The 16,701-nt window shown below is 38.0% G+C and overlaps 4 protein-coding genes across 6 annotated transcripts; 1 reads left to right on the top strand and 3 right to left on the bottom strand.

Moving 5' to 3' along the window:
- Positions 1-1,428: 1,428 nt before the first annotated feature.
- LOC132105406 (uncharacterized) lies at positions 1,429-3,594 on the bottom strand. Its single transcript, XM_059510487.1, has 3 exons — positions 3,403-3,594; positions 1,506-3,037; positions 1,429-1,456 (listed from the first exon to the last, which is right to left on the bottom strand). The coding sequence occupies exons 1-3, from the start codon at positions 3,556-3,558 to the stop codon at positions 1,429-1,431; spliced, it is 1,716 nt and encodes a 571-aa protein (XP_059366470.1). The 5' UTR covers positions 3,559-3,594.
- A 1,621-nt stretch (positions 3,595-5,215) lies between these two features.
- Positions 5,216-8,227, bottom strand: alg10 (ALG10 alpha-1,2-mannosyltransferase). The gene is made up of 3 exons (XM_059511485.1): positions 7,838-8,227; positions 7,569-7,766; positions 5,216-6,349 (listed from the first exon to the last, which is right to left on the bottom strand). The coding sequence occupies exons 1-3, from the start codon at positions 8,000-8,002 to the stop codon at positions 5,294-5,296; spliced, it is 1,419 nt and encodes a 472-aa protein (XP_059367468.1). The 5' UTR covers positions 8,003-8,227; the 3' UTR covers positions 5,216-5,293.
- A 454-nt stretch (positions 8,228-8,681) lies between these two features.
- On the top strand, positions 8,682-10,052 carry LOC132105935 (EKC/KEOPS complex subunit TPRKB-like). 2 transcript variants are annotated; one of them, XM_059511489.1, is made up of 4 exons: positions 8,682-9,066; positions 9,443-9,565; positions 9,632-9,823; positions 9,917-10,052. In XM_059511489.1, the coding sequence occupies exons 1-4, from the start codon at positions 8,926-8,928 to the stop codon at positions 10,001-10,003; spliced, it is 543 nt and encodes a 180-aa protein (XP_059367472.1). In that variant the 5' UTR covers positions 8,682-8,925; the 3' UTR covers positions 10,004-10,052. The 2 variants fall into 2 exon arrangements, with proteins under 2 accessions (XP_059367472.1, XP_059367473.1); XM_059511490.1 differs by having other exon boundaries at positions 8,823-9,066; positions 9,647-9,823.
- Positions 9,525-15,478, bottom strand: srr (serine racemase). 2 transcript variants are annotated; one of them, XM_059511488.1, is made up of 7 exons: positions 15,408-15,478; positions 14,920-15,120; positions 14,656-14,837; positions 14,444-14,574; positions 13,736-13,884; positions 10,775-10,864; positions 9,525-10,688 (listed from the first exon to the last, which is right to left on the bottom strand). In XM_059511488.1, exons 2-7 carry the CDS (start codon positions 15,095-15,097, stop codon positions 10,447-10,449), a joined length of 972 nt encoding a protein of 323 aa, XP_059367471.1. In that variant the 5' UTR covers positions 15,098-15,120; positions 15,408-15,478; the 3' UTR covers positions 9,525-10,446. The 2 variants fall into 2 exon arrangements, with proteins under 2 accessions (XP_059367471.1, XP_059367470.1); XM_059511487.1 differs by having other exon boundaries at positions 14,920-15,136.
- Positions 15,479-16,701: the final 1,223 nt, after the last annotated feature.

The raw sequence follows: 16,701 nt of genomic DNA on the forward strand, positions 1-16,701 counted from the left end.
AATTTTCATGAATCACAATAGTCATGAAAATAAAGAAAACTCTTTGAATGAGAAGGTGTGTCCAAACTTTTGGTCTGTACTGTATATATGGTGTCTGAGAGGACTGTGTAGCACATAAACTTCCTATTGTGATACATTAATGGGAAGGAATCAGTGCACTATATAAACCCTCTACCCACCAGCATACCTGATATTCAGAAAGAATATAATTTTTTTTTTCAAGCAACAAATGAATTGATAATGCATCATGTCTGCCTCTCAACCAATTCTTTCTACTTATATTTTCCTTATTTGGTCCGTTTGACACACTGATGAATGTTGTTCAGTTGCTTTGACGCGATGTATTTTGTTTAAAGTGCTATATAAATAAAGGTGACTTGACTTGACTTTGATTTCACAGAGCAGAATAGTTGCTAGTGAAAGACTTGTTACTGGGGAATGTACAAAAACAAAATATCAATTGAGGGTTTTATTTTTTATTTTTATTACATGCTACTGATGCCAAAACAGTACTTATTACTGTACATTAGTAATGACTAAGTGCTAATGTACAGAAAAAAACAACACACTATAGAAAATAAATACAAATGAATGACAAAACAAGCACTATACCATAAAACAAAGCAACAAAGATACACAGCGCTAATTTTCACTTTACATTACTCTCTGGCAAAGTTGATTATTTGGTTCATTACTAATTTGACTGATTATGGTGTACACTAAACATTAACACAAATATTAAAATAAATAAGGATTCTTTTTATTTCTGCTGCTCTAAACTAAACTGCTAGTGAAATAATTTCAAATGGTCTAGAAATACGATCTATTTGGTGGCTCTCTTTCTGAAAGTGAGGTGATTAATAGAAATATCATGATTAACAACAAACATAGTCTATTGTTTTCATGTTAAAACATGCACAGATATAATCTCAATCACACAGCAGACTATGTAACATCATCAACGTCCAACCCACTATCATCACAATTCTAGCTCTATTAGCTCTTCTAGTTGCCGTAGTTCTTCTGGCGTTTCAAGCTAATTTTGCTCTTCTGGCTCTTCTTGCTCTTCCTGCCCTTCTAGATCTTCTGGGTCTTCTTGCTCTTCTTGATCTTCTTGCTCTTCCTGCCCTTCTAGATCTTCTGGGTCTTCTTGCTCTTCTTGCTCTTCCTGCCCTTCTAGATCTTCTGGGTCTTCTTGATCTTCTGGCTCTTCTTGCTCTTCCTGCCCTTCTAGATCTTCTGGGTCTTCTTGGTCTTCTTGCTCTTCCTGCCCTTCTAGATCTTCTGGGTCTTCTTGCTCTTCTGGCTCTTCTTGCTCTTCCTGCCCTTCTAGATCTTCTGGCTCTTCTGGCTCTTCTTGCTCTTCCTGCCCTTCTAGATCTTCTGGGTCTTCTTGCTCTTCTTGATCTTCTTGCTCTTCCTGCCCTTCTAGATCTTCTGGGTCTTCTTGCTCTTCCTGCCCTTCTAGATCTTCTGGGTCTTCTTGATCTTCTGGCTCTTCTTGCTCTTCCTGCCCTTCTAGATCTTCTGGGTCTTCTTGCTCTTCCTGCCCTTCTAGATCTTCTGGGTCTTCTTGCTCTTCTGGCTCTTCTTGCTCTTCCTGCCCTTCTAGATCTTCTGGCTCTTCTTGCTCTTCCTGCCCTTCTAGATCTTCTGGGTCTTCTTGATCTTCTGGCTCTTCTTGCCCTTCCTGCCCTTCTAGATCTTCTGGGTCTTCTTGCTCTTCCTGCCCTTCTAGATCTTCCGGGTCTTCTTGCTCTTCTGGCTCTTCTTGCTCTTCCTGCCCTTCTAGATCTTCTGGGTCTTCTTGCTCTTCCTGCCCTTCTAGATCTTCTTGCTCTTCTGGCTCTTCTTGCCCTTCTGGCTCTTTTTGCCCTTCTAGCTCTTCTGGCTCTTCTTGGTCTTCTTTCTCTTCTGGCTCTTCTTGTTCTTGTGGCTCTTTTTGCTCTTCTGTCTCTTCCGAACCTTTTGCATCATGGTTCTGTTCTGCCTGTAATTTGCTTAGATACCCTCGAACAGCTTTAGCTGCCTGGATTACTTTATCTGCACCATCACCTGCAAAAAGTCTGCCATTTTTTATCCTCTGAGCCTCATTTTCTGACTTTAAAAGATTCCGTAACATAGATATAGCAAAGTAATAAATACCAAGTGCATTAGTCCTGCTTTTCATAAATTCTTCTTTACATGTGTTAGTGATTTTAAGCTCTCCGTGTGTATAAGCACTAATTGCCCACGTCCTTGGACTACTATGGCTATGTTTTTGTCTTGAATCACGTGTAATAATTGTGTTTTTATTTGCAAACACAGCAGTGAAACCCTGTCGCCGTTTAACTTGTCTTATCAAAACAGGAGATTCCATGTTCATTTCTCTAGATTTTGTATTAGTGAAACGCTCAGGAAGAGTGTCATGTCCATCAGGTAGAAGCACACAGAAGTTGGGCTCTGGGTAATAAGTGCCCAGAGGAAAGTGCTTAGCTGTTATTATGCGCACGTCTCGGTCATGTTCACTCTTTATTCTGAACTTACTGTCTTTAGGGAACAGAAAACCAGTTGACATCACTGTTGGGTTGTTGTGCTCTATGATTATATCTATGTAAGAACTCAACACCTCATTAAAATCAACTGTGTCTGCATCAAAAAAGCAGAAATAGATTTGAACTTCAGGGTAGTTCTCCCTAAAGTTTCTTACTAATTCCTTGGTGTGCTCTGATCGTTTATTTTTTTCTCTTATTAGTCGATATGGGATTTTGTACTTTTCTGGCCATTTAAAGCCCCATTTTTTAAAAGTGATTTCACTTTCAACAGTTTTTCTCAATTCAGTTTTTACAATTTCTTCATCTGATTCTTTTCCATTAAGGCCAAAAACGACAGCAATGTCCTCATAACGGAATCTGTCTTCTTTCTTGAAAGCTTGACTTTTCAGAAGATCAAGAAACTTCTGACAATGTGATTCAGCATTTGTGCTCATTTCCCGTGTCACTCCCACAACAACATTGATCAAAAATTTGACTTTGATCTCTTTTCTGTCAGGTGAGTCCTAGAAAGATAAAACAGTTTACTCAACATTTATTCAACTGTAGCCCCTGATCCCCATCCACCATTTTACAGCACTGAATATCTGTACAATAATACTAAGAACCTAGGTTGATTTTGATGCTTATAAGTTTCCTTTAAATCAATCAACATCACCTCATACTAATAAATTATGTAAAAGTATTGTTCATTAATAAATATTACATTAATGTTAACTAGAAGAAGCTTACTCTAAGAAATATAGGTTTGGGATGAAATAAGAGTCAGTAAATCATGGCACAATTTTAATTTTAAAGTTAACAGTTCCTTTAAATTTACTAGAAAAAATTATAGGCATCTACCATAGAGTATGCATTGCTCTACCATTACCTTAATGCTTAGTTTACTGATCTCAGTTTCAAGCTGGTCGAGGCTGTAATTTCCTGGCTCATTTTCTTCCTCCTCATTCTCAATCCCAGATTGTTTCTTGATAGCAGAGCTTTCTGCTTTCTCCTCTTTGTGCAAATGGTTGTCAGACGTTGACATTTTAGTCTGAGAAAAGTTTGGAAATTTTAAAAATAAATATTACGTTTAATTATTTAATTTTTTTTTAGATATTTTCAAATGATTAAATACCTTCAGTATCAAATATTATATGAATTATGAAGTAGAAAACTATCATTCAGAATGCAGCAGAATGACTGATCTTCAACGAGCCCAAAAGAGTCTACATCCCCTCCAGAAGCCTGAGATCCACTAGTGAGCGATGCCTCGTGGTATCATCACAGAGAAACACAGAACATTCTTGTTCACCATTCCTGGCTGGATGAATCATCTTCCCACCCCATCTGGAAAGATGAATCACTGACCTTTTTCCAAGCAATAGCTGAAACAAATGTTTATTACTTCCCTTTCTAGATTCTTTTTTGAACAATGCCTGAAACTTGGTATTACGAACTCTTCCTGTGTCTGTTTGCCTCTTTAAGAAAAAATCGCTTCATATTTTCCCCAACTGTAAGTCACTTTGACTAAATGTAAATGTAATTTTTTTTAAATTCATACTGGTAAGGAAAAAACAAAACAATCAATGTTTTACTTACTTTATCCTTGTTTGCTGGGTCTCAGGTTACAGATGAGGCAACAGACTTTTTACAGAACAGAGATGCTCCTCCTCTAACATGTGTTATGTGACAAATACTAGCATTCCATCATTAAATATCATTATTTAGAAGTACATTTCAATGCGGGGACTCCACATTGCTGAGATTAATTACATCTACTATAAAGCAATGAATACTTTATTATATTTTAAATTAACCTACCCATGAGTGATTAAAACACAGTTAAAGTTATTGTGAATTGTCATATGGGCTATAAACCAGCAGAAACTGCTTCAGTGCTAGCTTTACTTCATGGTTTTGTGGAAGTAAAACATCTCTGTGTTTTCAAGAATATGAGACTGGACACAGCAGGACTGGATCAGGGGCACCAAGAGTAAATTTACAAGTTACAATGTTACAATTGTTCAATGTGTCTCTGGGCTAATGAATAAAACTGTTAGGAAACGTCTCACTCTCTTCTCTCAAATTGTCATTAATTCAAACAATATTATAATTTAATTAATGCATCATTAATGGCTTTACTAAACCAGAAACCTTAATAAAACACTTAAAGTTATGTAGATAATGAATGTATTTAGCCATGTTTATGTATCAAAATGACTTTAATATCCCAAACAAAGAAGGAGAGGAAAGACAAATAAGAATTTGAAAAACACAGACACAAATCACTGTTCATGAGAAATTTACATTCAAAAATGTGAAACCTGATGTCTACCATAAAAAACTGAGACAACAATGAAAAATCAAAATCAAAAAGGAAATATAAAATTACACAACAATGAACAAAAGCCACTGTAACAATTAAATGAATTTAAACAGCATTTAATAAACAAACATATAAAGCTTGTACTTAATATTAGGCAAAATCACAACAAAAATGAATTCTGATTGGGTTGGTCAGAGGAATGGGAATATGTATTATAGCATACAAAGTAAACTAAAACAAAATCCTGCTCATACATTTACACGTTACTTAATATCACCAGTGGATTAAAACAAACTAATTAACATTACAATAACAGCAAAACAAAGCTGGAGCATGGCTCAGCGGTATTTCAAAGTTGTGGGATCATATTCTGAACTTTTTATTTTTTTGGTAAAATAGTGAAAACATCACTCCTTTTCCTCTGTGTATAGAGAATGTGAGAATAAGAATTGTGTCACCACATGAATCTTTGTGCAGCCGTACTGTCAGGCCACTGAAATATTTTATAGATGAATATGTAAACTGTAGCTGTGTTTACTGCAGTGAAGAGGCCGAACTCGACTAGCAGTCTGGGTAAAGACGGTACAGGGATGTGGACGCGATAAAACAAATACGGAAGGATAAAATATCGGAACTCCAGGAGTTTCTGTGGAACAGTGGCCGCCACCAGACACGCGGCGAAACACAGGAACCAGAACAACGACTTGGACCTCAAAGTATCTAGAAAGTTCCATGCTGCAAACACATATCCAGGGACTAACAGGAAACGGACAAGCTCGTGTCTCTGGAAAATCCGCTTCCATACATAAAATGGAAAGTGCCTGTTGTCTGCAAGCAGGTATTTGTGAACAAATGTGAATCTCCAGACTAAAAACAGGGAGAACGTCATCAGTACGGCATAAATCAAGGGCTGCTTTCTCAAAGACTGCAGAAACCTGACTACCCTTTGGTAACTCAGCGACGTAGGAAGAGAAAATAGAAGAGTGAATGACAGGAAATAGAAAATCTGAGGAAAGTTCAGACATGCTTCGTGACTACTACGATCTCCAACCACAATTCCGTCGTTCAACACGACAAAAACTGCAAAGACAACAGCTACGGCAATATATGGCCATGTCAACAAGACCACGGCTTTTATATTGTTGGGCGTTTTTAGGAATTCCAACAGGAAACGCATCACTCTCATTGCCACATTGATGGTTAGAGGGACCTGAGAAGGTGATTTTTCGTCTCGCTTCTTCGATTCAGTCCGCCAGCTCTCGTCCAGTTTTTGAGCCACCACGGTGCCAGCGCAGAACACCACCCAGATGATGTTGGTCTGGCGGAAGAGGACGGCGCAGACGCCGAGAAGCGCCGCTGCTTTGTGGCTTCCATACAGCGCCATGAGATACATGAAGAGGGTGAAGAATGTGGAGCCTGCGTCAGTGTAATACAAGAACGTGAAAAAGTACAGCACTGGAAACGTGGACAGAGCCAGGGCAGAGAACATTCGACGAGCGGCAGAACGGGACTAGAGAGAGAGAGAGAGAGAGAGAGAGAGAGAGAGAGAGAGAGAGAGTGTGTGTGTGAAATATAACACCATAGTATTACACTTGACAGCTGATCTGAAGGTGTCACTCAACTCAAATACAAGGCTATACAATTGCTAAGTTGTTTTGGGTGGTTGCCAGGTGCCTTTGTTGAAGCTCTACATTTTCAAAGCAATGGGATTTACACTTTTCACCTGGTGGACAATTTAAAAAATAAAATAAATACAATAGACTGCAGCCCAACACAATGCTGAAAAACAATTCATATCTTAGCAACCACATAACAAATGTGCAAGCACCAGTCACAGCTTTTATGGTTAATGACAAAATTTGGTCACTGTGAATTTACTTTGAAATTACTATTATATTTATTGAAAATCCTGTCCTGTATGCAATTATATATATTATATGTATATATATATATATATATATATATATATATATATAACCATAATATTTACAATATAATATTACAATATTGTTATTTAATATAATATTAGTGTCAAATGGTATTTATTTATTTTGTTGCTTACCCTCTTGGTAATTAATATATACTAAATTACGATGCTTATCTATGTTTATAATCAACTGTAACAACTGATCTGGTTATGGTTTATCTTTTTTTAACATAACTTCACATCTCAGCAACAAGCAACACCCAACAATTATGAGTTTTAAATGTGTAAATATCAGTCAGTTGCTTCAGATAATGGGGGAAAAACAGATTTACCATAAATATACATACAAAGAACAAAAAATGTGTGTGTGTGTGTGTGTAGATACACACACATTGTTTTTCTATGTTATATTTACAAAACATTTTTTTTTCATGCCTACTAGTATGATAATAAGATTATATAATAATACAATTGTCAGTTTTTCTTTGTTTTTGGCTTGCCTCCTAGCCACGCATCCCCTCAATAATAAATTATTATTATTATGAATTGCTTTAAAAATCAAGGAAATTTGACTTTTTAATTAGAAATGTAGTTAATTATTATTTTTTTTAACATTACATTATATATTGTTATAAAACATAATTTACATTGCAAACAATATAAAAACTATACATTTTACACTTTGATCAGCCAGATTATTAAGAGCTTTTTTTCTATATTTTTTTAAAAAGGCAATTAAATTAAGAGCCCATAATGGAAAAATCCCCTGTAAACTTAAAGAAAAATAAAACAAATCAGGCACCTTATCTTTCATGTGCAGTCTGCATATGATCAGATAGATGATGTAGAGATTGCCACTATTAAAGAGCAGATTGATGAATCGGAGCATTGCAGTGGAGCAGACCACACTGCCCTTCAGATCCGCCAGCCACACCACAGGCCTGATCAGACCCACTGATGCAAGATACAACCCGGGAAGAGTGGTGATCATCGGATCCCACTGTGGAGAGGGGCACATGAGCATTAATGTCCAAAAACACTGAGAAACTCGAGCATCATTAACAATCATACCTCCTGAAACTTCCCCTCACAGAACTTCTGGGCTTGGGGAACATGGAAGATCTCATCCATGTACGGGTATCTCTGCTCCCGTGTGATTTTGGAGAACAGAAGGCAGGATACGAGAAAGTTAATGCTGCACAGAGCAGTGAAGATATAAACCTCAAATCTCTCCATCCTTATTCAAAGAAACACAAGAACACTCGATCTTTGATATACACTTATGGAAATGAATGATATATGAGGATGAGTAAGATGGGATGCGAAGCAATCATTCCTTGTAATCGAGCTTTCTTCAGAGTGTCAAAAATGCACACATATATGCAAAATTCGCATTTTTAAGTTTAGGTTTTTGACAGCTTACTGGTGCGTCACATACAAGCGTCCGTGTCTAAATCGGGAGCGTGAACAATCGGTTCCACCCGATGTTGTCAATAATAGTAAACAAATGTATAGTCACATTGAAATATGTACATAACCATACTATGATATGTCCCTTATAAAATTATTTATATAAAAAAAGCATAATGATTTCTTCTCTAGTAAAAATAATTACATTAACATGTAAAGATTAGTGCCTGGAACATAAATCCGACCGTGCAATCTCAAAGCAACGGGATTTAAAATAAATACATTTTTAATTAATTTACTAAATTTGTCATCTGTGAACTGACCCCGAAAAAACTAATTAAAAATACACAAAAAGGGTTTAAAAAACAAGTATTATTATATAAGTCAATCATAGCTAGTCGACCAAACAGAAACGACTTCTGAGCCGATAGGTCCCGCCCATTTCAGACAACTGTCGCATACTAACCATTGCGCGAGTTATTTGTTTCTGTAGTTTTCATTTACTTTATAAACTAAGTATATCATTCACTTTATAGACTGTCTATATATTATGTAATGTATGGCTTTGTAATAAACGGAACATCACCAGCACAATTGCATCGACTGAAATTTGTAAAGTCGGAACCAGTCTATGGTCGGAACCATTCCCATCGGTGTCACATTATTATTGTTCCGTGTGTTGCCACTCTGGGTACCTTATGCTGTCTAGATAACGTTCATGTTGCACTGACGACTTTAAAGTATTAATTATGCATCTCACACAAGACTTAGAACTGTTTCCTGAATACACGGTGACTCAGCTGCTCTTCAAAGATGTAAAAAATGCGACGGAGTTGAGAAAAATGGCAGTGAATGGAGAAATAAAAGGCGCCTTGATAAATCCATCAATGGTAAGAGCACTTTATCAAATCATCTACAAACTCATTTAAGGCTATATAGCCAACCATATATACAGAAATTCAACATCCCTAATAAAAATGACCATGGTAATACCCTGCTTTGGATGGTCTCATGGCAATACCGTTTTGAACATGCAAATATATACACACAATAACTCGCCTTTCAAAAAGTTATAAATAATTTAAGTTTTAAATGCTCAACAAGGCTGCATTTATATATTACCATAAACACAGTAATATTATGAAGCATTAATGCAATTTACAATACCTATTTTTTTTGTTGTTTTGTATTTTAATATATAATTTATTCCTTTGTTGGTAAAGCTGAATTGTCATATATTTGTCATGTTTCATTTTGCCTATAAAGGTTGTGGACACATTCCAGATCTTGGTGGCAGCAAATAAAGCAGTTCACCTTCATAAAAAAGGAAAAATGAAAACCCGGAGCCTTTACTCGGAAATCATTTTTAATCTTTCACCCACAAACAATGTGAGTAATACTTTTACAGTACAGGAACACAGCTTCATTCTTTATTGGCTTACCGTTTTAAGGAAGTTTATTGTCTGGCAGATATCTGAAGCATTCAAAAGGTTTGGGATCTCAGACAGTGACAGTGCGGTTCACATTGTGTTAGTTCACAACAAAGACGAGACCCTCTGCATCGATGACATCGTCTCAAAGGTGGACGGACAACAGGTTGCCGTTGATCGAGTGTCTGATTTCACTGATGTCGCTAAGATTAAAAAGGTATGACTTTTGGCACAGTACTGATGTAGAACACTGTAGAGTTCCTTGTTTATTGCATTTGATTGAAACATACATCTGTGTCTCTCATTACAGCTCTACAAAGTCGCACCACTGGAGGAAAAGTGTGGCAGTCTTTCGGACGCTGTTGTTTGCAGGATGGCCAATAAAGATGTCGCATAGCTAATCAATACGTTGATATATTTCTATTTTAAATAAACCCACACTGGATTTCTACGTGTCAGATCTACTGTAGTGGAACATGTGAAAAAATTTTTTTTTGAATAAAATAAAATAATAATAGGATCTTGTGATGTGTAGACTGTTTTTTTATGTAGAGTTTTCAACTAGGGTCAAATTTCCAAGGGGGAGATCATAAGATACATGTAAAAGTTGTCTTAGAGGAAGTCCAAAGCAGCTCATGCGGATAAGTTGGTTATTTTTGGACATACAACTCTTGCAATTAATAGTGCAGAAATATCCAGTTTGCATGCAGTCTGAAAATAGCCATATCTACACAAGTCACTTTTCCTCTGGGAGGTTTGAATAATATATTATTGCACTTCACAGGCCATATATGCTTTAACTGTATAGGAACATGATTACTATCTAAATAAGCCTTTAACTTAATCAGGAAAGTTGCTAAGCTCATCTTTCTCAATGTTTCCTCCGCTGAGGATGACCACCACATTCTTGCCATTGATATCTGGGATTTTGTCATTCGTGACGGCAGCGAAAGCTGCAGCACCTGAAGGTTCAACAACGAGTCCAGCCCTATAAAGTATGGAAACTGCTGATTTGATCTCCTCATCGGTCACCAGCACAATATTCTCCACATACTTCTGACACAGCTCATATGGCAAAGAACCTGAGGGTGAAGTTTCAAAAAGTCCAAATAATGTAAAGTTATAATGAACACTTCCGTAAAGTTTTCAAAGAAGAATTCATTCATACCTGCAAATGGTGGTGCTAGCCCTGAAGCAATGCTTTTGGCATCCATACCAACAGGCTTCTTCACAATGAAGCTCTTGTACATTGTACACGCTGTTGAAAGGCAAGAGGGTTTATGTGAACATGTCCGAGAAACAAAAGTGTCATTCAATTACTAAAGCAAGAAGCTGTGGTTTAAAGTGAATTTATAACAGTTAAAGGGTTAGTTCATCGAAAAACGAAAATTATGTAATAATGTAATCTCATGTCGTTCCAAACCCGTTAGACTTCCGTTTCATCTTCGGGACACAGTTTAAGATATTTTAGATTTAGTCCGAGAGCTCTCAGTCCCTCCATTGAAACTGTGTGTACAGTATACTGTCCATGTCCAGAAAGGTAAAAAAACATCATCAAAGTAGTCCATGTGACATCAGAGGGTCAGTTAGAATTTTTTGAAACATCGAAAATACATTTTGGTCCAAAAATAGTAAAAACGACGACTTTATTCAGCAGTGTCTTCTCTTCCGTGTCTGTTGTGAGAGAGTTCAAAACAAAGCAGTTTGTGATATCCGGTTCTCAAACGAATCACTCGATGTAACCGGATCTTCTAGAACTAGTTCACCAAATCGAACTGAATCGTTTAAAATGGTTCGCGTCTCCAATAAGCATTAATCCACAAATGACTTAAGCTGTTAACTTTTTTAATGTGGCTGACACTCCCTCTGAGTTAAAACAAACCAATATCCCGGAGTAATTCATTTACTCAAACAGTACACTGACTGAACTGCTGTGAAGAGAGAACTGAAGATGAACACCGAGCCAAGCCAGATAATGAACAAAAGAATGACTTGTTCTCGATTTAAGAAACGTTTCTGTCGGATGCGTCCGATTCGTGAACCGAGGAGCTGATGATACTGCGCACATGTGATTCAGTGTGAAGCAGACTGACCCACAGAGCGTCTGAACCGAACTGATTCTTCTGGTGATTGATTCTGAACTGATTCTGTGCTAATGTTATGAGCGCGGGTAAACCGAAGGATTGAATCAAGGGCAATCATCGCCAATGACGTCTTATGTCGAGCGCAAAAGAACCGGTGAACCGTTTTCTTCAACCAGTTTATTGAATCGAACTGTCCGGAAGAACCGGTTTGCGGAAAAGAACAGAACTTCCCATCACTACTGGTGATCCGACAACCGAATCTTGACTCGAGAATGAGTCAATCGTTCGTTCGTTATCTGGCTCGGCTCGGTGTTCATCTTCAGTTCTCTCTTCACAGCAGTTCAGTCAGTGTACTGTTTGAGTAAATGAATTACTCCGGGATATTGGTTTGTTTTAACTCAGAGAGAGTGTCAGCCACATTAAAAAAGTTAACAGCTTAAGTCATTTGTGAATTAATGCTTATTGGAGACGCAAACCATTTCAAAAGATTCAGTTCGATTTGGTGAACTGATTCAAGAAGATCCAGTTACATCGAGTGATTCTAACACGAACCGGATATCACTACACTGCAGTGAACACGCTCACAACAGACCCGGAAAAGAAGACACTGCTGAATAAAGTCGTAGTTTTTGCTATTTTTGGACCAAAATGTATTTTCGATGTTTCAAAAAATTCTAACTGACCCTCTGATGTCACATGGACTACTTTGAAGATGTTTTTATTACCTTTCTGGACATGGACAGGATACCGTGCACACAGTTTCAATGGAGGGACTGAAAGCTCTCAGACTAAATCTAAAATATCTTAAACTGTGTTCCGAAGATGAACGGAGGTCTTACGGGTTTGGAATGACATGAGGGCTAGTCATTAATGACATAATTTTCATTTTTGGGTGAACTATCCCTTTAAGGGGCGTTGTTAGGCATGACGCAAAGCGGAATAAAAACATTGTTATAAAACGGATTGTTCCGGTCCTTGATTCTGATTGGTTGAGCAGAGTTCAAAGCTGTTGTATTGTTGTATTACACTACAAACATACACCTTTGTTTACTTCTTGTGTTGCTCGGCAACCACTTTGTTGGAACCACAACTGTTTCTGAGGAACTACATTAGCTGTGTCTCATTTAGAAGGCCACGTCCTCCGGAGGTCGCATCCTCTGGAGGTCGAATCCTCTCTAGGATGCGTATACGGAGTGTCCTTAACCCTGGGATTAAACGAGACGGCCTTCGTAGGATGGAAGGAAAAGGAAACAGGAAGTATCACGTTGCTATGCCAACACATAGCGTCGTTGCGCTCTCACACTTGTTAAAGAAAAAAATATTAGGAAAATAATTTCTACATTTGGAAAGTAATTTGAAAAAAAAAAGTTTTTACTTGTTTTATTTTATTCAATGTTTGAGGAGCTAAACACTTGTAATCATGTTGACCACACTTGTAATTCAATTTTTTTAAAATGAAGAACTTTAAAATACTTACATTTAAACACCACATCTCTGCTTGTGTGTAGATCTGCCGCCGCCATTTTTTCAAATAAACAACGGTTATTTATGGCGACGCAAAGAATTGTGGGTTATCTGTAGCAGCGAAGGATACACCTCATGTATCCGTCGAATTCCTGTGAAAAAAGGTCGCATTCGAAGGTCGCATTCGGAGTGTGCTACTTGCTTTTCTGAAATGAGACAACCTCGATGGCGTATGCAGCCTTTGAATGCAACCTTCGGAGGGCGCAGCCTTCTAAATGAGACACAGCTATTGTTTGTGGAAGAATACTGTTTTTATTAATATCATTAAACTTTATTTGCTTTGTTTTATTCTGAGAAAACTTACTACGTATATGGAATAACCGTTTTACAAAAGCAACATGCCCTGTGAAGCCGTGGTTTACAGTGAATTTATAACATCTCAGAGGGTTTTAGTTTTGCATTTTTATTATCTAGCACTGACAAAGTTTATTGAATGTTGTAGGAAATACATTGCTCACTGATAACTAATGTACCAAATTAGGCCTAACTGTAAAAAAAAAAAAAAGATTCTGAATATTCACCTCCTTCTGGTTCCACTCCATAGATCTTTGTGTTCTCACAACCAGACAGTTTGATGGCAGCTGCCACACCAGCAAGTAACCCTCCTCCACCACAGCAAACAACCACAACATCTGGATAGGGCACAACTTCCAGGATCTCAAAACCTAAGCTACCATTCCAAAAGACACTGGCATGAGACAACAAATTACAATACAATCCATTTCTGATGCACACGTTAAATTGATCATGCATCCACTGCCAAAAGAGATACTACTATGTACCTTTAAGGTACTGATATACATGCTTTGGGGGTGAATATGTTACAAAAGTGTACCTTTTGAAAGACTACTCCCCTAGTGACAGATTCTGTACCTTTTTTGAGGAGATCAACGGTTGATGAGTCCATTTTGTAAAGGAATATTTCAGCCAAAATTAAAATTCTATTTTTATTTACCAACTTGAATGTTATTCGAAGTTTTATGTTTTTGCAAGAAAATGTGTACTACATTTATGTAGCCTTTAAAGTGCTTTATGTTCTTTTAGAAGCTATGCAGTCACAATTCACTTTCATAATATGAGCAAAATCATGAGAACATTCTTCAAAATATCTCCTGTTGTGTTCAGATAAAGAAAAAAGAAGTCATGCAGGATTGGAATGACATCATGGTGAGTAAATAATGACAGGGTCTCCTTGCTTTGGGTGATCTATCCCAGACTTATACTTAAACCTGGCATGTCCAGTGATAAGATCCGGATCATCAAAGGAATGGAGGAAAGTCATGCTGTGCTCTCGAACACTTCGGTTAACAACATCCATGAGATGAGGAGTCGGCGCTCTTTCAACCTCAACTCCCAAACTCTACAAATGGTTGGCACATTGTGTTAAAACACTCAATTATGACAAAAGTGTAACCGTATCAGCAGCATGAGAGTGTCATACTTGTATCAGAACGGATCTGGAGGTGGGGGCGGTTTCTGGCATCACCACTTTGCCTTTGGCTCCATAATGCTTACATGCATATGCAAAAGACTTTCCATAATTCCCAGCAGACATGGTCACAAAATAACCCCCTTTGTGTCTCCGGGCAAACTGGTTTGCAACACCTCTTATCTTAAATGAACCTGGTGGCAGAGGCAAAGAAAACAAATCATTATATGCTTACACATTGCATAACCAGAGCAAACAGAGTTAGCACAAACTGACCGGTCCTCTGCATGTTTTCCAGTTTGATGTGAATGTTGCAGGGGTTGTTGAGTGGAAGTGTGGTTTGGGACCATGGGATCATTGGTGTGTTGATCACATCCAGCGGACTGCATCTGACACCCACACATGCCTCTCTGAGCATCTCGAGAGTAATGCTGTCTGCTGAGACATCTACCATCGTTCTTGCTCAATCAGTGAAACCTGCTTAGATGTATAGCTAAAAAAAAATAATACACCTAATTTTAAAATTATGAATACAAGTAGTTGTGAATAAATATATTTATAGTAAGATTTATTTTATAATTATTTTTATATTTTACACAAGATTAATATAGATTTTCAAAAACGAATGGTGCCAAATAATAGTTTGTTTTGGATATCCCAACCATAAAACTCCTAAATAACAGCCCGAAAGTTTTCAGTTGCTTTGCATTTAGTTGCACTATTCTACTGCTTTAACATACAATATTTCTGGATGATAGTATTACCGTAAAACCGAAAGCGCAATCCAAAAATAAAATGCTGGCTTTTAGAAAGATGCTTTTCTAAATTAAGCAAGCAACTACATTTGTGGTTATCATGACCAAGCAACGGTGAAAGACCCATTGATGAAGCATAAACTGTTTATTCCTGGACTTAAATTATGCAACAGATATCAGAATTATATAAATAAATACTTTATCATTTAATAAATACCATGCTGATATGTAGTTGTGGTAGGCCTACTTGCTATTGCTTTCACCCTACACACTGCTCTCTCCCACCTGGAAAAGAAGAACTCCTACTTGAGAATGCTGTTTGTGGACTACAGCATAGCATTTTACACCATAGTGCTTGCAACACTTGTTGCAAAGCTCCAGACTCTGGGACTAAACAGATCTCTATTCAGCTGGATCCTGGACTTCCTAACAGGCAGAAGTCACGTGGTCAGAATGGGCAACAACACTTCATCCCCACTGACCCTCAACACTGGTGCTCCTCAAGGCTGTGTCCTCAGCCCACTTCTGTACTCCCTGTACACACATGACTGTGCAGCCACACACAGCTCCAGTGTCTTTGTCAAATTCGCTGATAACACAACGTTGATAGGCCTAATCACCGACAACGATGAGACAGCTTACAGAGAGGAGGTGAGCACCCTGACTAGATGGTGTCAGGGGAACCACCTCTAACTCAACAAGACCAATGAGCTGGTGGTGAATTTCAGGAGACAGAGCAGAGAACACACACTCATAACCATCGACAAGACTCCTGTGGAGCAGGTAAACAGCTTCAAGTTCCTCTGCGTTAACATCAGTGTGGGTCTCACATGGACTACACACAATGACGCAGTGCTGAAGAAGGCACATCAACGCCTCTTCTTCCTGAGATGGCTGGGTCCCAGCATCCTCAGACAATTCTACACTCTACGCTCTCAAAAGGGTCATGCGAACTGCCTGCCACATTGTTGTAGGTGAGCTTCCCTCCCTCCAGGACATCTACACAAGGCGGTGTTTAGGAAAGCCCGGAGGATCATCAGAGACTCCAGCCACCCATCCTACAGACTGCTTTCTCTTCTGCCCTCAGGAAGATGTCTCCGCAGCATCTGATCCCGCACTAGCCGACTCAGGGATAGCTTTTTCCCTCAGGTTGTCGGACTAATGAACAGTCAGAACTAATAGACTCTACAGCATACTCCCACAATATGGTATACCACACACTGCACTTTAACAGTTCAGCGCTGGACTATACATACACACTGCATTTAATACAATAACCTATCCGTTACCACTGGATACCATC

Source organism: Carassius carassius, chromosome 26, assembly GCF_963082965.1.
Source record: "Carassius carassius chromosome 26, fCarCar2.1, whole genome shotgun sequence".
Taxonomy (NCBI): domain Eukaryota; kingdom Metazoa; phylum Chordata; class Actinopteri; order Cypriniformes; family Cyprinidae; genus Carassius; species Carassius carassius.